We start from the raw sequence: 25429 nt of genomic DNA on the forward strand, positions 1-25429 counted from the left end.
ACCTGTGTAATTCACTTCTGTCTGCTCCCTAAAGCTGTAGACGAGAAGCATATTAGTTTTTGCTCTCTTCATAATACATCTGTTTCATCATCTAACTGCTTTTTCACTTCTTTCAGAAGCATGGTATTTAGTTTCCCTTTGAGAAAGGAGAGTAATTCGTAAATATCCTTCTAGAGCAGTTCTTTTATGCAGCACTTCCAGTTATTTGGTTGCCTGTGTTAATTTCTTTTGTTGTTTCCTTTTTTTTCCCCTCTGGGTTACCAAGTTTAATTACTTTTTCATACCGTAATACTTCTGTATATCCTAGACAGTGTTTTTAAACTTCAGTCTATATCATTACAATCAAAATAGAACATGTTTTCTGCCTTAACAGCATCCAAATTAACTTTAATCCTGTATTGGGAAATTTTTCAGTCTCAGTTTATCTGTTATACAAAATCCAAAGTGGTGATCCATGAATTAGGGCAGCAAGAGCTACCATAGTTTGAACAGAGTGCAGCCGTGTGACTTTCCACTATTCTTTGATTTTGTTGTGTCTAAAAGGACTCTTGGGTGTGCTCTGCAGGGAACCCTGACTGTGCAGGTCAGGAACATGCTGAAATAAGCTATGGCTCCATTCCAGCCCATGCACCAGCATTTCTTTTCCATGAAAATTAGACTGTAGGAAAAGTCACCTGAATATTCATGGCTTGTCCCTGTATGGACTTGGAACGTGGCCCAGACACACCCTCAAACTTAATGGTACCCCTGCATCAGCATTCAGATGCATGCACTGATTCTCACTTGGGTTTTTATTTGTAGAGGTCTACTTCTTTCTATTCAATCTGAATTTCCAGCCCTAATTTTCCTATATGTAAACCTCGTCTCAAGGGAGGTGTGTTGCCTAACAGGGGCATGGATCAGGGAGGTTGGAAGAGGCCTTGTGATATGATTTAGTGTAAGGTGTCCCTGCCCATGGCAGGGGGGTTGGAACTAGATGATTTTAAGGTCCTTTCCAACCCTAACTATTCTATGATTCTATGTATTTCAACAGTAATCCATTCTAAGCTCTCACTGATACCTGCATTACCTCTTCCTAAAAACTGAGGGTAGTATTTACTGTTCTGTGAACTCTCTGGTGGCTTGAGGCTGCCAGGGTCGGTAAGATTTCTAAGGATATGAAAATCTACAGTGGTTCACATCTTCCCTTTATTTCTCTCAAATGTTATGATGTTGACAGTAATATTGCTGGGCAGTCTTATCTCTTAGTCTGGATTCTCTGTGGGTTTGATGAAAAAGATCTTCAAGTTCTTGTGGTGTCTTGAGTCAGAAGGGGATAAAATACTTTTAGCTGAAAACAGAGCTCTTCTGTTTGGTGTTTGATTTTTCCATTTATAACTTAAAAAAAGCTGGAATAAACTTATCTTAATTCCCATACAATGGCTTCGCATATGTGAAGTTGTCGGTCTGTGAGAGCTCTAAGACTTAAGGTAGTCCTCTGGGAATAAGGACATGTATGTCATCAATGATCAGTCTGGAGAAAGCCCTGTTAGAGGGGAACTTACTTACAGGTTTCTGAACTGTCAATATGGCAGAAAAGAGCTTAGGCAGCCTGGCTTCCCTAGCAATGGTTTCTTGGGATTTCTCCTGCTTTCAGGTACGTCAAACTTGCTGGACATATAAACACTTTGCTGATCAGCTTCTATTGCTGGAATGTGATAATTTAGATCTTGTTAGAGCCTTTCCAGGCAACACTAATAATTGTGTTGTAGACAGGCCTAACCAGGAAGCCTGTCAAAGTCAAGCTGACATCTAAGCAAGTGCTGGAGTCTGCCCTGAGTGAGGAAAAGTAAGAAAACCTGGATTCTGTCAGTGGGACTGCAGTCAAAACTGATGCTTTCAACAGTAGAAGCTTTGCCAGGGATTGAGAGTAGTGATGTCTGTGAAGGAGGTTAAAGCTGCTGTCTTCTGGACATTTCATATTTGTTTTAGCCTTGAAGAGCTCCAGATTTGCTTCCCTTTTTGCTTGCCAGTTTCTTGCAGTACATGAGCTCCCCTACATTACACTTTCCTGTTTGTCTTCTAAGGAACAATACTACTGTAATAGCAATGACATGGTGATACTATCATACCTTCTTCTGACTTGACAGTGACTCCTCTCATTTGCACTTGACTAATGCTGTCAGTTGAGTGAAAGGCACTGAGTCATGTTACTAGATTATTTCCCCAGAGTTGATTGATGTCTGTATTAATTATTGTAATGTTTCAATTCTTATTTTTCTTATTTTCAGCACTTTCTCTTCTGATGACCAGTTATGCTTCATAATTGATGGGTGGGGGGAAGAGGAGAGTGTATATATATATAGGTACACCTTTATTCTGCTGTTTTGAATCCACTTTGCAGAGAATAATTTCTGTGTAAGCAGCTGTTTGTTTTGATTCTCCAGACTTATGACTATTAAATATCTAGAACTTACAATTTTAGGCAGTGTCAGTCCTGGAATATCACACTTGAGCTCTTGGGTTAGTAAATAAGATGCAGCTTTTTTGCTGCCTGGTAAAATAGTTTGGATATGGTCTTTTCAGGCTTATAGGAAGCACCTTGTTCCTATGAGCATGCCCTGGAACTTGATTGCTAAATGGCATGTGGGGTCAGGTTACATTGTTTATTTTACCAATTTGCATTTGGGCTTGATTTCCTGTCTTTAAAACTGTGTCAGGTAAAATGCAGGATGTCTGGACTGGAAAATTAACGGAAGGCACCTAACTTCTGAAAATGCATAATCAATACTGGCATGCTAATAGCTGTCTCAGACTGTGTTAGTTGAGGCAAATGGATGTGGAAACACCCTCAATCTGTCAAAACAGGCATAGCAGCTGACAGGTACGAAATCAATCACTTGATTTCTCAAGTGATGTGAATTGTGCATTTTAATAAAAGTAGACATGAACTAAGATATGTGACCATATCAAAATTAAAAATACAACAGACTGCCTTTTCCTAATTATTTTAACAACTGCTTTTGCTAATGAAATGACAGTGGCAATTTTAATCCCCTATGTTTAAGAATTTCCGGCTCTCTGCCAGAGCAGAGTATACTAGTAGCAGAAATACTTGTTTCTGTAGCATGCTTTATCATTGCATCTGAAATAATTTACATACAAGCAAGTATCTTCATGATCATTGTATTGCAATTTTATTCTGTGGATAAGGAAACAAAATGACAGATGGGCAGAATGGGTAGGGTGAAGTACAGCTTATAGTATGGCTTTTAAGTAAAGGTTGTGGAGGAATTGACAATACTGCAGGTTAACTCTATGGATGTTGTGGCATCTTTCAAATCAGCATAAAAGCCTGAAGTTTACAGTGACATTTTTCCTAGCTATGTTTTGAAAGGTTTGGAAAAGGACCACAAACTACATGTTTATTAAAATGGTGGGGGTGGGTGTCTGTTTGTAGTGGGAATTGCAAGCAGAAACAGAAGTTAACTTGGATTTTGCTTTTCACCTAAGGCTGTTGTTCTGCTGGGACACAGGAACTGGACACTGAACCTAACTAAAATATACGTGAAGGGCGGTAGTGAGCTTCCTGTACCAAAAGAGAGCATAAATTAGGAAGGCTAAATACGGGTTAGGAAAATCAACCCAAATGTAAATATACACACACGCTGCTGTCAGTAACACAGAAGAGGTTAAAAAAAGAAAAACCAAAGATTGTTCTGTGAGGAAGCGCCGCCGTCATGTTAAACTGGGGAGGTATTTGGCTCATTATATCTAATGTCACATCACTTATTTAGAGGCCTAAAAATAGTGTTTATAATAAAGCCCCTGACACAGCCGTGACTAGCCTGATTCAGATGGCCCCTTTCCTTTTTTGATTTGTGAACAAAGCTGCTCCTTTGAAGAGAAGAATTTGTTTACAGTTGTTTATCAGAGCAGGAAATGGATCAATTAGATGTAACTTTTTAAGTTAATTGACTGCCACTACTAAAACCACCTGACGTGGCGCTGGTGCCAGCAATGCCAGATGAGCAATCTCCTCATTGTTGCTGTGGGAAAAGCAGGGACATGAAGGGAAATGTTATTCTTGGCACTCAAAAGATTAAAAATTTTAAATATTTATAGAGTCTTATCTAAAATACTGATTTGTTATTAGTGCCTTGAATTGAGGCAGAGATGTGTGAATCCCTAGAGCTTTGTGACCATATCCCATCTGAATTAATCTGAACCATTAACAGGGAATTGATGCTCTAAATCTTCCTCTGGCTGTATTTTCCTTTCCACACTGTGCTGTCTTTATATTTATTTTTCGCTTGGATTGTTTCGTGAATGATCGAGAATATAACAGCAGCACCAAGAAAAAGTTACAGATTCTTCCCTCTTTGAAATATTTTGCTTCAGAGCTATGTTTGCATTTTTCTTCCTGCTGCACAGGTTTATAATCATTTTTCCCTATGCAAAGCAGCATGACTTCATTAGTGCAGTGCTACCATGTTGCTATATTGAGTTTAGCAATCTTTTCTGCTTCAACAATACTTCCCTGCTGACTTAGGGGTTTTTTTTTTGAAGGGGATGGGGGAGGTTTATCATAAATATTCTGGATTTTTTTTTCCTGGCAAATTCCTGGCCTGTTTAGAGACTTGAGAAGCTATTGGATGCATTTGTTGGTGTTGCAAACCTACATTTTTCCTGCCAGCTGTAGAACAGCTCCAGCTTTTGATGACTGTAATGAGGTCTTTGATAATGCTTCTGCTGCCTGTAGCAAATGAGCTTATTGTGGGAGCCAGGAGCCCTTTCTGAAAGCCTCAGTTTCAGAGCTGAAATAGGAGAGTGCAACCTTGAAGTAAAGGCTCCTATCTCACCTAATCTTGAGCCTCACAGGAGGGCCCCTTGAGTCTGTAGGTGAGGTTGAAACTATTTGGTGTGGCTAATGTTTATCAGGTTGTTAAAAAAAGAAAGGGGACTTTTCCTCTATGATTACCACATTGCTGTCAAGCCTATGATAAAACAGTAAAAGAGAGTGAACAAACTTGGGGCATACTTTAAGGGCAGAGCAGGTAGGAAAACTCTTCAGGTCAGTTATCCTAAAAATAAGTCTCAAATTCAGTAGGTTTGGGAGCCTAAGGCCAACTGAATTAAAAATAAAGGAAAGCAAAAATAAGCATTTAAAACACTGGTTTTGGTTCCCATAAACCTGAGTAAGCCAAAATCCAGATTACTCACTTGTGTATGCTTGTGAGATTTGTTTTGTGAGCATTTTCCTGCACAGCCTAGATTCTCAGCATCCTTCTCTGTGTGTGGCTGTCTCTGAATGAGGAGAGGAAGAGACTGCAGGTTTTGATTTGGGTGCTTAGAATATGCTCCAAGTCACCCTTTTTCATATCAGGCTGGGCTGGATGTGTGTTTGCAGGGAGGAAGTGATACAGTGATACTCTGAGTATTTACTGAGGACCACACCTCTGCAGCTGTATTCAGGTCTGTGCCTTTTAAAAGGGCATAGTTCCCTAAAAGGGATTGTAAAGCCTCAGGTTGCCGAGCACATTTAATAGGAAGGCGCAAGCTGGTTGCAACATGTGTTTTTGTGGACAAAAAGCTTGTCACTTTTGAGGGAGCTCAACCCTAGAGCCTGGCACTCTGGTAAAATGTTCTTTAAGAAACTCTATATAACACATGTCTACATTGAGTTACTTTCTCCCTTTCACTTCTTGATCGAAATGCTCATTGCTTTATCATTACTTTACTTGTCTGTTAAGAAGTACTAAAAGTTTTGAAGAACTCTTGCGATGGATTTAAGTATCACTGAGACCAGTGGCTACCATGCCTTGCTGTGAGCAGAGTGAGGGTTTCCAGCAGTCTGGGTCTCGCTGAGTGTCGTCACCTGAAGGTTGAACACAAATTTCTTAGACTACAAAATTTAGCATGAGAGCAATGGAAGAGTGAGTTTTAGAAGGCAGGGGAAGCAGAGTGGATCTGGGGTATATGAGTAAGATGATGAGTTCGGGGTCAGTGCAGTATCAGCGGGATTGGGCCCCTCACTGTTATAGATCCTCTCAAAATTGCCCAGTTGATTTAATTTAATGATAGAGAAAAAATGTTTTATACCTGGTTCTCTCAGTATTTCCTTTATCTGCAGCCTTCAGATGCTGCAATCCAAATAATGCATATTTGGTTCCAGTATAAGTATCTAGCCTACTCTCTTGGCTGTGACAGTGCCCAGTGGCAGATGATTAAGAAGAGTATAAGAACAGAAAAGGTACCATATATAATGGTGGTACTGTGGTGTTGTCAGTCTCCAAGCTCTAAGCAGCTCAGGGATTTCAACACTGAGAAACAATACTTTTGTGTTTATTAAACCTCAGGGTTTTTTTTAGTTTTGTTTTGTTTTTTGTTTGGTTTTTTTGGTGCTGTTTTGTTTTTTTACAGGAAGCAATGTAATTTTATGTTCAATTTAAAGTTTTCAAGTAATGTGATCGCTGTGGTCCACCTGCACACATCCTATGCTATATATGTGAAAGCGTATTACCTCTAACTGGCTTTGGACCTGCCACTGACTGTCTGATCTGGTGTCCTCTGGTGTACTGGAAGAGGAAAGGACCATTTGTTCTCTTTACCTGCTTTCTGCATTCTTGTCTTTACAGGCCTCTATATAGTATCTCTCTCCTCCATGTTCCTAAACAGGAAAGTCATCACATTAGTCATTGCTCACAGTGAAACCATGCCATACTCTGATTATTTTTGTTGCTTTCTTCTCAACCTTTTAAAATTCTCCTCTTTGGAATGAAGGGAGCACGTAGATGAAGCTCAGGGTCATTTGTTGTTTGGGGTTTTTTTGTTTGGCTTTTTTTTTTTTTTAATACCAGCAAAATGTTCAGGCTGCTTCTGTCCCACTCCTAATAAATGCTAGCAGTCATTTGCTTTGCTGGACTGCTGGTTAACAGGGTTGCATCCTTAGGCCTTCAGTTGACTATTACTACTGTAATTTTTCCCCATGTCTATTGCTTTTCACTTAGACATTGAATTTTATTTTAATGCAAAAAGTCCTTTTGTCATTCTCTCTGGTTCATTTTTATTGGTTTATGTGCTCAACCGGGAGATGGTATCCTCTCAAACTATTGCCTTACTATGTAGCCCTTTCTTAGACCATCTTATGAATATCTTGGTTGGCACAAAGCATAGCACAGTTGTCTGTAGAATTCCCCTGGTGATCTTATTAGATCTCACTATCTTATTACGATCCTTATATAAGGAAGGAATTCTTCACTATGAGGGTAGTGAGGCACTGGAACAGATTGCCCAGAGAAGCTGCGACTGCCCCATCCCTGGAAGTGTTCAAGGCCATGTTGGACAAGGCTTTAAACCTTGTCTAGTGGAAGGTGTCCCTGCCCATGGCAGTGGGTTTGGACCTGGATGAGCTTTAAGGTCCTTTCCAACCCAAACTATTCTATGCTTCTGTAATCTTTCTCCATTAAGAGCACTGTATTTGTAGTCCTGCTGTTGGCTTTGTGTTATCTAACTGATTACTCTCCTGTGCAAGGACCTTTCCCACTTACCCTGTGGTACCTTGTTTTCTGAAACTCTGATAAAGGATTTGATTAAGCCGGACCAAGCAGAGTTTAGAAATCTGAACAGAGGTTATCTGGTGAGAAAGTCTGCTGACTCAGACAAAAGAGACAGTTTGTGCAGAATGCTATGCCATGACTGGAATTTTTCATCTAATCCTCTGGTGCAGGCACAGCAACAGGGTGTTGGGTGTTCCCTGGAGGAACATTGTGCCTCTGGCATTCTGCCTACCAAGAAAATTGCGGGTGGAGCTAGCTTCACCTACCCTTGGCCCAAAACTGCTGTGTGATGTAGAGAAAGCTGCCTTAATTGCTATGAATGTTGCATTTTTGTACCTACAACGTGAGAAGTAAGATTTCCTACATGATGGGTGCTCAAACTAGTAGTCAGCGCAGTTCTTGCTGGAGAGCCCTGAATAGAAAGATGCTGGGAAATGCAAAATATTGCAAATATTTGATCTACTTCTACTTGAACATCAGTGTGACCTGCTCTCCAAAGTCACTTAAGTGTTCTTGAAAAATACCACAACCATTAGTAAACAGCCTGCATGGGGCTGGTCACTGCGATTGCTGGTCAGATGTCTGCATGGGGAGAAAGGGAGGTCCCCACCATCAGCCTAGGTAAACCTCCAGAGTCCCTAAATGGGGGAAAACAATGGCTTAAAGGAAAAGATTGGTGGCAAACTCCTTAAAAATGCCACTTGTCTCTGATACTCGAAGACTTGACAGACTTTGGGGTTTGCTTCCAGTGTCACGGATACAGCTTTGGAAAATCTCAATGCTATTTTCAGGTTAATTCTAAATGACTGATTTTCACTTACTGTACCTCGCAGGGTTTAAATAGCATATCACCAGCCACCTTTTTCACTAGCCAGGCTGAAACTATTTTAAAACTGTTCATGATGATATGCTGCTGACATGATTTTAAAGAGCCAACCGTATGGGAGCGTTCCTTTTAAAACTAGACACAACATGGCATTGTAGGGTTTTTCTGCATGCAGAAGAAAATAAACCAGGTCAAAATAGGTCAAACTTCAGCCATCCAGTGTGGAGAGCATCTATTTTAAGTGGAAGATGAGAAATGAAATAGTAACTGTTACCCTGAAATGAAAAATGGGGCTGTTTATGTATTTAATTGGTTGGGGTTTGTAACGGGGCTTTGAATTCTGCTGCTGTCGGATCTTGTGCTGCTTCTGTCAATCACAGGTTTTTCTCTTTCTTAAAAGGCTCATGGTAAATTTATCTTGGATAGTTTCTTAGCAGGTGTTTCCTTGACGTTACAAATGCTCTAAATGAGAACCGTGCTCCACGTCCGGAGCTCTCAGCTGAAATCACACGGCGGCCTGACACGGGCACTGGTGTGTTTACCCATCTGCGGCCACGCTGACAGCAGGCGCTGGCGGGTCCCCGCCACAGCCCGGCCTGGACGCAGAACAGATGTTGGGGATTAGGGGGAAGGATTCAGGGAGGCTTTTGGGCTGTGGGATCGCGGAAGTAATTCATTGTAGAGATGCAGACAAGGCCTGCTGGACCTGTGCTGAGGAGTCAGCTGAAATGGGTCTCGGAGGGCTTGAGGATCCGAATTAAAACCAAATGTTCCCCTGGTACCTTGTAATTAAAGGAAAGGCATAAATCAGTGTAATAAAGTAAAGTCAGTGCACCAAATGGTATCACACTGCTACAGTGTCATTCCCAGCGAAGAAGCTGACGATATAGGTGTCTTAAAAATAGTGCTACCCCATATGCTATGGCTGGAAAGGCTGCCTGATCTGCGTTGCTCGGAAGAGGTGTGTAAGCAGGAGGTAGCTGGGTTTACTGCCTTGGGACTGGGCATCCATCAGAGCCTCTTCCCCTTGGACGAGTACTTGTGGTAGTTTTGTCATTTTGTCGGTGTTTTATGATTAAGAGAATGTTTCCTGTGGGACTGTCTGTCTTCAGTGGTAGGTGTGCCTCTGACTCTTGTGTTTTAAATAACTTACGCTCAGAAATCAGCCATCTATGGGAAAACGGGGTGGAACAAGTTGACCAAGGCCAAGTGGTATAGAACTGCCACAGCACTAGGTGTCCCCTAATGGATCAAACCCTTCACCACATATCCATGAGGCTTGCCAGGCATTTCTGTGGGCCAGGAAGCTAACTTTTGGCTGCAGTTCATTTATTTATGGGTTCAGAGCAGGTATGTGTAGCAGTGATTTGCGATGGAATGTGGAAAAGAGAAGTCATGTAAATAGCTGCTATATTGTGCTGCTGCTATGAAGATTTCGGTAAAGGGTAAAAGAAGGAAGAGACAGGGTGCATCTCCAGGGTTTGGCAAGAGGGTGTGGTGGGAATCATTGCAGATGTACTTTGTACATCATAGATCAAGGCACAAAGACATGATAGCTGTATGACGAAGTTGGATGTGCTCAAGCAATGAAGTAAACTGCTCTGGGAATGAAAATGAAGGAAAGAACCAAGGGTTTATAGGGAAAAAGTACTCATTTGTGGTGAGACTCCGTTGATCTGAGTTGAAATGTAGTCATGTTAAAATAACCCGAAGTCTTTAAGGCCTTCAAGAGGGATAGTATGACAGTAAATAAAACCTTGAGCTAACTGCATGCAGAATACGCTTTAAAACATAACCATGGAGTGAAGATAAAACCTCAGGTGAATACGTAGCGACTGAGCTAGTAAACTCCTCTTCCTGAAGAATTAGAGCATGGGGAAGAAATGACTGTTATCTGATGCAAGTCAATCATTGCTATAATGGATTAAGAACAGATGAAGATCTATAAAATTGAGTTTACAGGACACGGTTTTGCAGAATGCAGAGCCCTCTCTGTGAAAGTGATGGACTTTCAGCTGCTATTGACTTTGGTAAGAATCCAACCTGCTTATTGATTTATAAGCCTATAGCCCAACTTGAAAAACTGGAAAATATCTACATCTCTGAGACTTGCAGTTACTAGATCTAACGCATGCTATGTGGTTATCAGCCATTTTCTGGAATTCTTGAGCTATTAAGGAACCTACAAAATGTAAGGCACAGCAAATCAGTGTCTCAGAGCATATCAGAAAATAAGTTAAAACCAAAATGTCTAAAACCACAGTGATTTCCACTTGTGGGTTTCAGTGCAGCAGCTCACTGAAAGCAGCAAACCGTGTGCAGAGTCGCAGTACTTTGACAAGCTGCAAGTGCAGGTGTCTGCATGCCCCATCTAAACCGCTAGCTCAGGGCCCTGGAGAGCAGCAGCCTTACTAAAGTCAACTTATTTGCCAGATGTGGGGACAATGTGCAGAATCTGAACTATTGATGAGAGTTTTGCCACTGGCCACTCCAGCTCTTTGTATGTGCTGTTTTGATCAGCAGCTTCAATTAGAGAACAAAATTGTTTAAATGGCTCAGGTGAGTGGATTAGATACCTAATTATGTTTACCTGAAGTATTTAATAATGTATCTTAGTAGGGTTGATGTTTTCTTTTTAATCCACTTCCTTAAGGTGGTTCAATTATGTGACATGAGGGAAATATTACATGATGCTAACATTGAAGAAGTGCTTTTTTTAATATCCTACTTAAATGGTTGTTTTAAAAATTATTTTCAAAACACTTCAGTGAGGTTGACTATGTTTTGTTTGTGTTTTGTGAGTTTAGGACTCATGCCCAAATTCATACCATGAAACCATGGCAGAGGTTGGAATAAGACAATGGTTCCTGAATGTGATTTTTCTTTTCTTTTTAGAGCACCTTTTTACTCAGGGATGCTATTTTGCTAATACTGGGGAAGAGGGGGAGTACCTTGAAAACAAATGTGGTTTATGTGAGGAAGGCAGTGCTGCTGCAGAAGCACAGTTGGAAAATTTCAGCACACAAAGCCAGGAAATTTGAAGGTTCTGACTCTCTTTTGTAGGTGTAACTTGGCAGGCTGTGTTAATATCTTATATCTTTGCTGGCAGGGAATGGCTTCTGCTAAACACAGTTACTCACTTTGAGTTTTAAATTCAAAGGTAGGTTCTGTAAAGTTTAATTTTTTCCCCTGCAGTTTTCATGATAAAGGCACAGTTATTAAGTAAGGGCACAGCTACTATACAAGAGTGGCTATTATTAAAACCTGCACAGAAAAAGTTATAGGCAGCAAACAAGTGTGGTTACATGCTTAACTTGACTTCACAAGGAGACACATAATGTAAAGTATAAATTTCTTTTTATATGCAGAGTAGAAGCTTATACTGAAGTGCACGATACAGTGAATAAGACAAATTGTTTCACTGTCAGGTCTATCAAAGTTATTGTTTCACATTTACTTTGTTCTTTCTGTTCATGCTTCTGTTAATTTGAGGGGGAAGAATGGGAAAACTGCAAAGATTTTAAGAAAAAAAAAGTAGCTGTAAGAGTGACTTCGCTTTCATACTGGGAATCACACTTCGATAAATATTTTATTTGTGCTCAGGGAAGTTACACCACCGTGGCACGTCACCACCCATCAGCAGAGTAGACCCATGGGCCTACTCTTTCACATCCTCAAATGTGAGTTCATCTTAAACTGAAATATGGAAGAAGATTTTATTGAGTTGTACAACTGTCTAATTGGAGACATCTCAGAAAACTAAAACTATCTTATGACTTTTGGAGCAGATTCTCCTGGAAGGCATGCTAAGGCACATGAAAAACAACAAGGTGCTTGGTGACAGCCAGCATGGCTTCACTAAGGGGAAATCCTGCCTGATCAATTTGGTGACCTTCTATGATGGGGCTACGGAAGTGATGGACAGGGGTAGAGCAGTTGATGTCATCTACCTGCACTTGAGCAAAGCGTTTGACACTGTCCCACACAACATCCTTGTCTCTAAATTGGAGAGACATCAATTTGATGGATGGACCACTCAGTGGATAAAGAACCGGCTGGATGGCTGCACACAAAGAGTTGTGGTCAATGGCTCAATGTCCAGCTGGAGACCAGTAACGAGTGGTGTCCCTCAGGGATCGGTGTTGGGACCGGTCTTGTTCAACATCTTTGTCGCTGACATGGACAGTGGGATTGAGTGCGCCCGCAGCAAATTTGCAATGACACCAAGCTGTGTGGTTTGGTTGATACCCTGGAGGGAAGGAATGCCATCCAGAGGGACCTTGACACGCTTGTGAGGTGGGCTGATGCCAACCTCATGAAGTGTAACCATGCCAAGTGCAAGGTCCTACACCTGGGTCAGAGCAATCCCAGGCACAGCTACAGGTTGGGCAGAGAAGAGATTCAGAGCAGCCCTGTGGAGAAGGACTTGGGGGTGTTGGTCAATGAGAAAATGAACATCAGCCAGCTTCAGTGTGCGCTTGCAGCCCAGAAAGCCAACCGTATCCTGGGCTGCATCAAAAGGAGCGTGGCCAGCAGGTCAAAGGAGGTGATCCTGCCCCTCTACTCTGCTCTCGTGAGACCTCGCCTGGAGTATTGTGTGCAGTTTTGGTGTCCTCAGCATAAAAAGGACATGGAACTGTTGGAACAAGTCCAGAGGAGAGCTACGAGGATGATCAGGGGACTGGAGCACCTCCCGTATGAAGACAGGCTGAGAAAGTTGGGGCTGTTCATCCTGGAGAAGAGAAGGCTGCGTGGAGACCTCATAGCAGCCTTCCAGTATCTGAAGGGGGCCTATAGGGATGCTGGGGAGGGACTCTTGATTAGGGACTGTAGTGACAGGACAAGGGATAACGGGTTAAAACTTAAACAGGGGAAGTTTAGATTGGATATAAGGAAGAAGGTCTTTCCTGTGAGGGTGGTGAGGCACTGGAATGGGTTGCCCAGGGAGGTTGTGAATGCTCCATCCCTGGCGGTGTTCAAGGCTGTGTTGGACAGAGCCTTGGGTGAGATGGTTTAGTGTGAGGTATCCCTGCCCATGGCAGGGGGTTGGAGCTAGATGATCTTAAGGTCCTTTCCAACCCTAAGTATTCTATGATTCTATGAGTTGGAGTAGTATCACCTGACTCAGGTGAGGAAAAGTAAGTTTTGGATACCATTAATAGTGTCCCCTGCCTCAGGTTTTTTTCCATGGTGTTCATGGTCCACAAGAACAAATGTAAAGGGAGGAATTTCTTTTATTCAGTAATTTTAGTTTGTGCTGAGGGAACTCAGAGTAATACAGAATTATATTTTTATTTTATTTTATTTTATTTTTTAGCCAGGAAGAATAATTAGCACCTCGTAACATTTACATAAGGATTTATGGAGGTATTTCATGCACTTTAAGGAGAATGTTAATCAGATCTGTTGGTTAATCTGTTTAATCAGATCTGTGCTTCCTAGCAAATTTTTAGGAATCCACTTATATCCATTTGGAACATGATCTTACTACTAATTTTTAACCATCAGTCTTCTCCAAATGACTTTGGAGAAACGTTCATTTACATTTCTTGTTGAGCATGTAACCAATATTGAAAAAGAAATGATAAGCTGCATGAATTTGCTTCAGAGTTTACACTGCCGGTGAACCATGAAATCAAATTAAAACATCATCTGATTAATTTTCTTAATTCTCTGCTGTCAGACTAATAATGGCAAGTAAAATGGGCAGGCTCCTTGTTTAATTGGTAGTGTTTTATGCTAATTAAGTAATGAAACAGTATTTTTTTTCTTAGATGAGGCTGTATATGTAGAATATATTTTTAGTTGACACAAAACAGAGCTTAGTAACACCCTTTGGGACACATTTGGCCACAGGTATATTAATTCATGTATCAAATATTAATTTCTGTAAATTACATTAAGAACTACAATAAAAATAGGTTGCTAATTTGCTGTGTTACTCCATTATTGAAAGCAAGTTCCTAAGAAGAAAATAAAAGGAAGTAGGAAATATGAGGATTCCACTGTGCTACTGTGGAGTTACAGCTCTTAACTAGGCTCTCTAAAATACAGTAGTGTATGTGAAGTTGGGTTGGAGGGGATGGTTATTTGTTGCTTGATTTCTCCCACTGATGCTAATTTCTTGGTTAGTAGCTTTGTATTGCAAATTCCTGGATTTTTCTAGAAGAACTTCCGGTGATTTGTCTTTTTTGAGCTACTACTGTATTTTTATGGGGCATTTTTGTACTTTAATTTGTATTTTCATGCTTTCTTTTAACTATTGCAACTAGCAGCTTCTGTAATGTGAAGCTTCTTGCTGGAGACCCATATCTTAAAATATTTTGGGTTCTACTAGGAATGTGAGTATTTGTTTTTGTGATACTGTGCTGTTTTTTTTTTTTTTCTTCTCAAAGTCCTGTTCCTGTTGTCCCTTTCTACATTTAAATCCAGGTATTATGTTAAAATTACCAATAGCCTTGATAACTATGTCATGGAAGCTAGACAATGGATAAATTTCTTACTCTAGACTTCCATATGGTTTTAAGTATGACTGACAAAATTAAGGAAAATGGGTAAAGTATCTGAGAGAGGTATCTGATTTTTTTTCTTTCCTCCTTCTACTGCTCTCAAGGGAATAGGGCTGTATGAGTGGAGACTGGGAGAGGGAGGAAATAAGTTTGAGACTGAACCAATGTGTCATTGTGTTAAATCCAGCCAGCCAGTGAGGTCATTGTTTTCATCTGAGTCATTTTTAAATGAAAACTCTTACATTATGGAAAACATTGCACATCTTTATTTCAGACATGGAAATAGCCAGCTAACCTTTCAGTGGTAGAGCTCCACTGATTTCATTTGAGGTACTCCTGACTCCCTGTGGTGTAAGCAGGAGGGGGAATCAAATGCTTCTGCCTCATTCTTTACCTCTGTGCCAATAACCCAAAGGGGTTATTCTTTAGGCACATTTCCAGCCAAGATGCTTGTTGAAGAAGGAACTGGTAAACCTGTTGATCACACCTGTCAGCCCTGAAACTGGTAAATCTGTCGGCCTGGAGCTGGTACAGTTATACTGGGGAAAAAAGTTCTTAAGCTTTTTCATAAAATAGGCTCTACTCATTTGGAGGGTAGATTATGTTCCAATGTGAACAGGGAAAATCCTTGAGAATGCATTCTTGGATATTGATTATATTTCATACTTGGGCTTCAGTAGGCTCAGTCTGTGTAGTATGATTTAACTGAGGGACTTGGGACAGTCTTCCCAGCTCTGCAATTGATTTGTGTGACAATGAATGAGCCCTAGCATCTCTTTGCACTGGGATTTTAATGTAGATGATCTTTAAGGTAGGTCTGTTATTTGTAGCACTTTAAGGGTCTTACATATTTCAGTAATTATAACAGAATTTGTATTGTATGCTGTAGAATAGCATGGAGTGGAGATACTGATCATTCAAGGTGCTTGGTGACAGCCAGCATGGCTTTACTAAGGGGAAATCCTGCCTGACCAATTTGGTGGCCTTCTATGATGGGGCTACGGAAGTGATGGACAGGGGTAGAGCAGTTGATGTCATCTACCTGGACTTGGGCAAAGCGTTCGACACTGTCCCACACAACATCCTTGTCTCTAAATTGGAGAGACATCAATTTGATGGATGGACCACTCTGTGGAGAAAGAACTGGCTGGATGGCTGCACACAAAGAGTTGTGGTCAATGGCTCAATGTCCAGCTGGAGACCAGTAACCGATGGTGTCCCTCAGGTATTGGTGTTGGGACCGGTCTTGTTCAACATCTTTGTCGCTGATATGGACAGTGGGATTGAGTGCACCCTCAGCAAGTTTGCCGATGACACCAAGCTGTGTGGTTTGGTTGATACCCTGGAGGGAAGAAATGCCATCCAGAGGAACCTTGACACGCTTGTGAGGTGGGCTGATGCCAACCTCATGAAGTTTAACCATGCCAAGTGCAAGGTCCTGCACCTGGGTGGGAGCAATCCCAGGCACAGCTACAGGTTGGGCAGAGAAGAGATTCAGAGCAGCCCTGCGGAGAAGGACTTGGGGGTGTTGGTCAATGAGAAAATGAACATGAGCCGGCTTCAGTGCGTGCTCGCAGCCCAGAAAGCCAACCGTATCCTGGGCTGCATCAAAAGGAGCGTGACCAGCAGGTCAAAGGAGGTGATCCTGCCCCTCTACTCTGCTCTCGTGAGACCTCACCTGGAGTACTGTGTGCAGTTCTGGTGTCCTCGACATAAAAAGGACATGGAACTGTTGGAACAAGTCCAGAGGAGGGCCACCAGGGGACTGGAGCACCTCCCATATGAAAACAGGCTGAGGAAGTTGGGGCTATTCATCCTGGAGAAGAGAAGGCTGCGTGGAGAGCTCATAGCAGCCTTCTAGTACCTGAAGGGGGCCTATAGGGATGCTGGGGAGGGACTCTTGATTAGGGACTGTAGTGATAGGACAAGGGGTAACGGGTTCAAACTTCAACAGGGGAAGTTTAGATTGGATATAAGGAGGAAATTCTTTCCTGTGAGGGTGGTGAGGCACTGGAATGGGTTGCCCAGGGAGGTTGTGAATGCTCCATCCCTGGCAGTGTTCAAAGCCAGGTTGGATGAAGCCTTGGGTGAGATAGTTTAGTGTGAGGTGTCCCTGCCCATGGCAGGGGGGCTGGAACTAGATGATCTTAAGGTCCTTTCCAACCCTAATTATTCTATGATTCTATGATTCCAAATAAGCTAATAGAAGTAGTAGGAGGTTTTGACTGAATCTAACAAATGCCGTTTTATCATGTAAAGTGGGAGAAAGCCATTGCTAGTTGATGCTTTCAGAATAACTTAAGAAAAACTCATTGCTCTACGACACAAAATCTTCCTGTTGTTGCATGGCGTGTGCTTACACTGTTTGTATGTGGCAAGTCCGATGTCTCCTTAAGATCTATCCAGCCAGTTGGTTGATAAGGATTTAATATTTTTTCTCTTTCAAGATTATACTTCCAGGTCTTTTGTCAGAAGAACATTACCCAGTGCATGGAAACATTCAGTCTTAAGATGACCCAGAAGATGCAGAGGGTGCAGAGTGCACCCCTCTAAAGGAAAAGATGGCTGGGTAATGGTCTGCAAACTGTGTAAATGTATCACATATTTGCTGGGGAGTTTGCACAGTGATATTGTTTATCATCTGTGATATTTTTTTCATGCATAGAACCTGTTCCTCTTGCTACTGTGGTCAGGCTCCAAATTCAGTCTCATGAAAAGCATTAAAAAGAAAACTGCAGCAAAGATGTCTAAGCTGTAATATCACTAAAAGTGCAATAATTTCAAGATTGGGGTAGAGTGTGTTTTACTTCCTACTGAAAATATTTCCTAGACCTTTAAAGCAGTTTTTGAATCAGCTCTATTGAGTCTACAGAGCAAATGAAAGGCAATTTTTCTCAGGAATCCAGTAGTTTCCAGACTAGGACCATTGCTGTAATGTGTCCCAGTGTTGATGCCCGAGTTTCTCATGGCAATTAATGTATATTTGTCCATACCGCATGCCATCAGGTGAGCCACTGTTTGGCCAAGCTAGCAGCACCCTGTGGGGAAATGGCTGAGACCAAGACCCTAGGAGTAGCACCTCAGAGTGATGGGCTGCAACAGGCTTTGAGGAAAACTGTCCTCACTGAATAACAGACATGCTTCTAAGTGACTTGCCTAACATGGGATCGGAGCAGTGACCAACAGGAATTCCTCTGCCCCAGCTTTAGCCCTTCTCGAGTGGTGGGCTCAAACAAAGCCACTGGTCTAGAACTGATGGAGGAGAGATACTGGAAGAGATGTGCATCTCAGTTGACCTTAAGGTGAGGTTAACTCCTGCTGGTGATACGCTGCTTTCTGCTTTGGTTATTGAGGCAGAGCAGCAGGGCCAAGGCTCCTACAGTCACTCTTGCAGTGTCATAGGTGTCTAGATAAATAGTATCTCAGTGCTGGCAGTGAATATTTGTTGTGCTGTTATCTTGTGTGAATCACTGACAATAATCATGCGACATCCTCTCTCTCTCTCCTCCTTCCCCAAGTGTTGCCAAAGGTAATGCCATACTGTCACCCATGGGGTTCGACTAGTAGGGACTAAAGTGAGCATCTGACTGTGCTCACCTGACTGCAGGTTAGACTTGGATCCCTAGTGTATAAAGCTGGCATTGAATTAATGTGAAGCCATAACTGAGCAGTTTAATGGGTCCTCATGTATGCTTTGTGGAGAAAGCTGTGATCAGGATCCAGGCATGCTTTCGGTAATCGTTTTTGTCACACTGCCAGCTGCTTCTATCATAATCTTATGTTTTTGTTGACCAGCTTTTATCAGAGGATATTTGAGAAAATGAAGAAAGCTTTTGTCATTCAAAATGTGAATTTAAATTTTGTCTCACCTTTCTTGAATAGGATGATTGAGACACTTGTTTGGTTTGTCATTTACGGGTCCCCAGTTGCTGTCTAACCATGCTGTGGTAATAATACCAAAAGGGTGGTTGTCCGACTTCCCATGCCTTTCTTCGCCTTGTTCTTCTGGGAAGTTGTTCTTGAAAATGGTAGCACCACGTGTTGGTGGAACAGTAGAGCTATGAATGATGCTTATTTGCATATTAAGAAAGAATAGTAAAATGGAGAAAAAAGGTTGAAATGTATTCCATATTGCAATTTCAGGGTTTTTTTGAAACAATTTATTCTCTCTGTGATGTGCCTTCGTAGAGCATGTCCTTGATTAAAACAAAAAACATTCCCCCAAAACCAAACCAACAAGAATAAACCCTTGCAAAAGCAGTCTACAGGAGATTAAAGGTATTGAGACCTAAACTGTTTGCTCTTCAGCTGTGAAATAATTGGAGCCAAGGTTTTCTTTCTTTTCTTGTTCCCGTCCTTTTAACAAACGTTATCACTCCTTTAAAATGAGCGATTTTACTATGGCAGCCTCATCAGTGCTTGCAAAGGGATCTACTGATGGCAGCAGATTAAGCTGCAATGTCTTCAGCAGGAAGACTTGCATTAGTCTCAAGTGGGTTTGGGGTGCCATGTGATTAATGGTTTCTGGTAGTTAGCTTTGGATGTGCTAGTCACTAATGTTTACATCAGCAGACAGAAGAAAAATGAGTCAGTTGCATATTGTGGAGCCTGTGTGATGACAGAGCTGGTCAAATTTTGGATTTGTTTAAAAAAACAAACTATTTCTACGCCTCCTTTCTGTGACCTTCTTAAAAAGGAAAAATAAATATGGTGATGATTCCTGTTTAGTAGTTCTGCTTTTCTTATCTGGGAGAGATAGTTGATAGTTGAAGGTTGTTATTCATTGAGACCGTGTATGGAAATGCTGTGTTTCACTGTAGATGTATTGCAGTACTGTCTTCACTGCTGTCATGAGTAGCTGAACAACTGGAATGGAGCACAGCAACAGCCATGAAGCCTGAGGAAGGTTCTGTTGTGATATACAAGTGTTCCTACTATAACTTCTGTTCATAAGCCAACCCTGTATCCCATGGGTTGGCAATACCCTGAAAATGCTGTCTTTGGATGTCACCAGAACAATATTGGGTGGGTTCCAGTGAATCCTCTGCTGAGGGTCTCCCATCCTGTGAGCAGATGGTGTAACCTTGCCAGAGAGGAGGCAGAGTTCAGAGGCAGAGCTGTGCATGCAAGACAAACCAGTTCACTGTCATGCAACATAGCAGTCTTATCACTCCAAAGGGAAACTAGAGATGAGCAGGAAAGAAACCTTCCTTACGAGCTGAAGAATGGAGTAAAATCTTGGGAAGGGTTGTGTAGAAAAAGGCTTGCCAGTAGAAAAGTTAGTATCTGGCAGGCTTCAGATGAGATTAATACTTTTACTGTTAATGATACAGATTTTGGACAGAATAATACTTGAAAAAAAATGCATAATTGCAGGCAAAAAGGATGTGGTTTGAGGGGTTGGTTTGGTGTTTTTTTTGGGTGTTGAATGTAACATGTGGGATGTCCAAATTCGCAGCCATCAAGGTGTCAACATTTCTAGCAACAATAATAGCATTTAAAATTCTATTGAGCACATACTCTGTTCTGCACTTTCCAGGTGTGTCAAGTTGCTTTCAGCTACAAAGGCAAAAAGTGGAACATAAAATATTTGAAGCAAAAATAGCAGAAAATAGCATATAGAATTGTACATCCCCTTTTAGCCTTTATTAGCACAGACAATGGAAGGGTGGTCAGTGGAAATGCTGATGTGATTAGACTCCTAGCACTTGCAGGGTCACAGCCAAAGAAAAGCAAAGCATGAGGATAAATCTCATTATGTTTTGCCACTGTGTTATTACAGTTCAGCTTTTTGGCTAACAATAAAGTTATGATTTCCCTCTTATTCCTGTACATCCTTTTCCTTAAATAAGTGTAGATCAAAACTGCCCATATGCTTCTGGCATTCTCATGTGAAAGTAGGCATGAGGGTTCACAAATAACTGAGAGCTGATTCTGGGGCTGGAATGTGTTTGCTTACTGTCTGGGTGGGTGGCAAAGTATCCATAAATGTTTTAGCACAGTCTAGCTTGCTCTTGGTTTCAGTACAAGATTTATCACTGATCAGTCAGTCCAGCAACAGTGTGGAGGATTTAGTATTCAAAAGTGAAAAATGCTTTTGGAAGTACTCACTACTTGGCAGTCCAAGGGCAAGTTGGTACTAAATATGTCTGAGTTGTGAGGTGGACAATTTAGACGGAGATCAACACTGGGAAAAGGTGTTGGGTGCTGCTGATGGGCATCCTGTCCATGCAATGTGATGGGTTTTCTCAGTTTTAAAGCTTTGCTGTGGTGAGTAATGGAAGTTCCTTCTGTTGTGATCAACCACAGAAGGGTATAATTAGAAATTTTGTGTTCTCGCAACTTATTTCAAAGGCTAGTAGATGTTCTGTGTGGTTCCATGTTCTGTAGCTCAACTTTGTCTGTGAAATATCCTGACACTTCAGCATTGCAGGCTGCTGCTCTCTTGTGTGATGCAACAGAGGCACAGCTGAGCCAGCCAAGCCTGTGTTACACTGGGGAGGCAGCTGCTGTAGTGTGGTGTCCATGGGTATAGGCCTCCCTGCCTTCAGTAGTGTCACACATGAGCATTGGTATACGTGTGGGCATTGTATGTGGAACATAAAATCCTGAGAAGTAAAGGTTTTGGGGAAGGAATATGCCAGGGATATGGCAAGAGGTGGTGAGGTCCTCTCAAGTCTTCTATGTAGCAAACCCAGGCCTCAGCATTAATTTATCTGTGAAAGACTCCAATGACCTAAAATAGAATTTCTGCAAATAGTGCTATGTTTCAATTTAGTTTCGTAACTACGTGTGTATGCTGGGATCTGCAGGGTTTCCAGATACCTTCCTTCTCAGATCCTATCAGGCTTTTCCTTCAAGCTTTACAACAATGAGAAAAACACAAATATAAACTTTGAGCTCTTTGTTTGTAAAAAAAGCCATTTGTGGGACAGGAGTGAGTGTTTCCCACCCTGAGTTTGAGGCAGCAGTAGCTTGAACAGGAAGTGCTGTATTTAAATGGAACATGACAAACATTTCAGTGAAAAATGTAATTTTTTTTCCATGTCAGTTTGATGCTGCTCAGAAATCTAGAGCAGTGGGTAGAAAGAGAGTAAACAAAAGGCACAAAAGGTGCACAAAAGTGCAAGCTAAATATACTTATGGTGCTCTTCTTGAGTGAAAATGTATCTGTCTAGATCCACAAATTAGTATCAGTGGAGGATTCAATCGAAACACTTGATTTCTTTGAAAATTTCTAAGTAATTTGAGATCATAAGGCATGGCTGCAATGAGAAATGTCATTGCTATTTGTTAATTATAGGCCTATTTTCTGTTAAGAGTTGATGAGACTTCCCCCCACTACCAAATTTCAACATCACCCAGGTAATGGATGTAGTACCTGTTTCATGCCATCATGCTACCTTTTTGCTAGTAAACCACTTAACATGTCATGGCTTGAAAATACTCATGATTTATTTGTTTGTTTCCTCACAGGCTGGAATGGTGTTGAGATGTGGATACTTCTGGTTTGGCTTGTTTCTCGTGCCCACTGCATGCCTTGTTAAAGACGTGGCATGGACAGCGTAAGTCTTGAACAGTCCTCTCGGTATTACGGGAATTATTCTGTATGCATATTTTGTCCAGTCCAGTATAAAGCCTTCCAGTGAAAACAAAATAGTGATACTCCTTTGGGATATCTCTGAGCAAAGCCAAGTGGGAGCAATTTCTCACCTGCCAATGCAACCAGCAATGTGAGAGAGTGAGTAGTTAGTCCTGAATCTGAAGGAGGCAGCCTTGCTGGAGTAATGAAGGTGTGTTGTCATACTATTCTTTGTGTTGTCTGCCCTTTTGTTAAAGGCAAATTTAAATCAGACATAAGATACTTCTTATTACTAAAAAGGAGCAAATAACCTCAGTCAAACTGAACAAATTAGGTAGTAGACTCTAATCCATACCCAGTAAGCTCCCGCTTGTTTGTCTGCTGCTCTTTGGGTTTTCCTTCCACAGTGGGTCTTCCAAGACTTAACTGAGAGAAGAGCAATGCTCTGCACTCTGTGCCTGAACATTCCTTCCCTGCCCAGAGAGGAGGAACAACCCTTGTGAAATACAAGCCTCTGTAATCCTGTTCTCTCAAAACTCTGGGGTTTCCAAGCATTGCAGAAGGCAAACAAATTCAAGAACTTTGATTTAAAGAGAAGCAACGTACCTTCTCTACCATTGCAATTTGAAATGCAGAAGTGATGTTTTCATTTAGAATTTCTAGTGTTTTATTCAACTTGCTTTTAAGTGTCTTAGACACCAGAAGCTTTCATCCTTTCCCATGGAAAGCTATGTTACAACCAAGAAGGTTTTACTGCAGGCATGTGTAATAACCTGGTGCAAGAAGGATCCAGGACATTCCAGCTCTGGGGCAGAAAAGCAGATCCTAGCTGGAGTGAAGAGGGGTATATAGGTTAGCTTGTCACTTGACACAAAGGCTCAAAGTGAAAGCATTGTGACATGTAACTCTGCTCCAGGGATGAGCTGTCAGTCAGCCAAGGAAGATTCTTAGAATCACAGAATCATTTAGGTTGGAAAAGGCCTTTCAGATTGAGTCCAGCTGTAAACCTAACTCTGCCAAGGCCACCAGTCTTCTTTACAAAGAAATGCAGAAAGTACTGAAAAAACTAGAAACTCTCCTGAAGACAGCCATGTTTCTAACATCGGCATAAAAGGTTAAGTCAGCTCATGTGCATATAACTGAAAGTCTTTTTCTCCTGTGGGGTTGATAGCACAGCTGTGTGAAACTGGTAGTAGGCAAATCTGCCAATCATAAAGTACTTCTTAAATGTTTTCCTATTTTCTTCCTCAGCTTAATTTTCGCGAGCTATATTGCTAAAATTAAACTAGGTATTATAATATAAGATTTCTTTTCAAGCCAAACAATGATTTAATAGTCTAGTGCAGCAGAGGGTTTTTTGTTACACTCATTTAACTTCTCCAATTGAAAAATATCCTAAAATTTTATAGCTGAGGCCAAACTGTTTAAGTTGAGATTCTTGGTTATGTCTATGACCTGCCTCTTAAAACTCTGATAAAAAGAAATTAATCTTAGAATTAATTTAGTATAACAGGCCCTGCTCTTGTGTCAGGCATTATTTAAAATTGCCTGCTTAGTGGTAAGTGGGACTACTTTTGTGATTAAAGCTAAATAGGAGCTGGACTGTTTGCAGCATCAGGGATCAAATATATATTTAGTGTCTGAGATTGTACCTCATTTTTTGAAATGTTTTCATGATAGCTGGCTGTCCTGAAGTTGTCCTCTGTTCTTATCAGTTCTTGCAAGAATGACTTGAAAATTGTAAAACAGGCCAGACCAAGGCAGGCTCATCTTCAGCTATTACTCATTTAAAGCTCTTACTGACTCAGCCTGTTCTTTAATATTTCATAGAGAAATATCAGCAACATAATCCTTTTGCTGGTTCAGACCAAGAATGCACAGAGATTGTGAAGCTCTCAAGACAAACACGCATGATTGATGTACTAGATATTTTCCCAACAGATTTTAAACAGGAGGCTCCTATCAACATTAAGCAAAAAATCTGTTCTCTGAGCAGGACTTCTGTTTGGGTTTTTTTAACCCATCACTGAAAAATTAATACCATTAACATTTTAACTAGGATAAATGAAATGACACAGCTATCAGCATTGCCATATGGAAGGAGTAAAGGTCTGTTTCCTTTCCAAGGAGCTTGCCATTCAGAACTTGAGCCCAAGGCCTCTGGAAATCAGCCGGCACATTTCTACAGCAGCGGTTACACCACATTGCTGTTTGTAATTCAGCAGAATCTCAGAATCTGGTTTTGGCCATAAAATTCCAGCAGCTCTGACTTCTCATGGGCATGGAATTATCCCTTTCAGTTTCTTTTGGACATGAAGCATATGTCTACAGAAAGAGCATCCATGTGATCCAAAAGGTACATGCCTAATTTCAGTACAAAATACTGCCAGAGAAGCATAAATACAGTACAGAGTTTTTGTCTGGAAAAAGGTCAAAAGGGATAAGAACATGTGTTTCAAACCTATATGAATCTTTGTTTCTAAACTGCTGTGATGCATCTGCTATCAAAACTTGTAATGCTGGAAGCAAGAGCTAGTTTTACATGTTCCCTTTGTTACACAGGCTGCAGCTGTCAACGCACCTCTTATCTCCCATGTTCCCTGCAGCAACAGGCTTTTTGCTTCTTTTTTCTTTTAAGTGAATCAAGGAAATGTGGAAAAGTCTCTTTTAAGAGAAGGAAGCTTATTATTAACACTTGGCTGTAATACCGCATTGTTAACTTTGGTCCACTATCCTGAATTCAGTGGCTTGGATTTGATTTTTGCCTTATAAAAGTCCCACTTGTGCTACCATTGAAATGAACAGAGCTTTATAAGGTGAGTGCTTCCTCAAAGTTGGCACACATCACTTGAATACGTGTCACTGGTGCTAGGAAGTCTCAAAATAGCTGAGCCACAAAGCTATGTGGGAATCATAAAAACATAGAGTGTATTCCAGCAAAATCAGGCAAGAGGGCAAGAATTGCTTAATAATT

General features: G+C 41.2%; 1 protein-coding gene across 4 annotated transcripts in view; it reads left to right on the forward strand.

Moving 5' to 3' along the window:
- Positions 1-25429, forward strand: part of ATP8A2 (ATPase phospholipid transporting 8A2) — a 323662-nt gene that overhangs the window by 271602 nt on the left and 26631 nt on the right. For all 4 annotated transcript variants that reach the window (XM_061457660.1, XM_061457662.1, XM_061457661.1 and 1 more), the window contains one exon: positions 22350-22438. In XM_061457660.1, the coding sequence (XP_061313644.1) occupies positions 22350-22438 (89 nt within the window). The remainder of the gene's footprint in view (positions 1-22349; positions 22439-25429) is intronic.

The sequence above is a fragment of the Pezoporus flaviventris genome, unplaced genomic scaffold (genome assembly GCF_033815535.1).
Source record: "Pezoporus flaviventris isolate CSIRO_AGI_PZ_B2104156 unplaced genomic scaffold, CSIRO_AGI_Pfla_v1 ptg000025l, whole genome shotgun sequence".
Taxonomy (NCBI): Eukaryota; Metazoa; Chordata; class Aves; order Psittaciformes; family Psittacidae; genus Pezoporus; species Pezoporus flaviventris.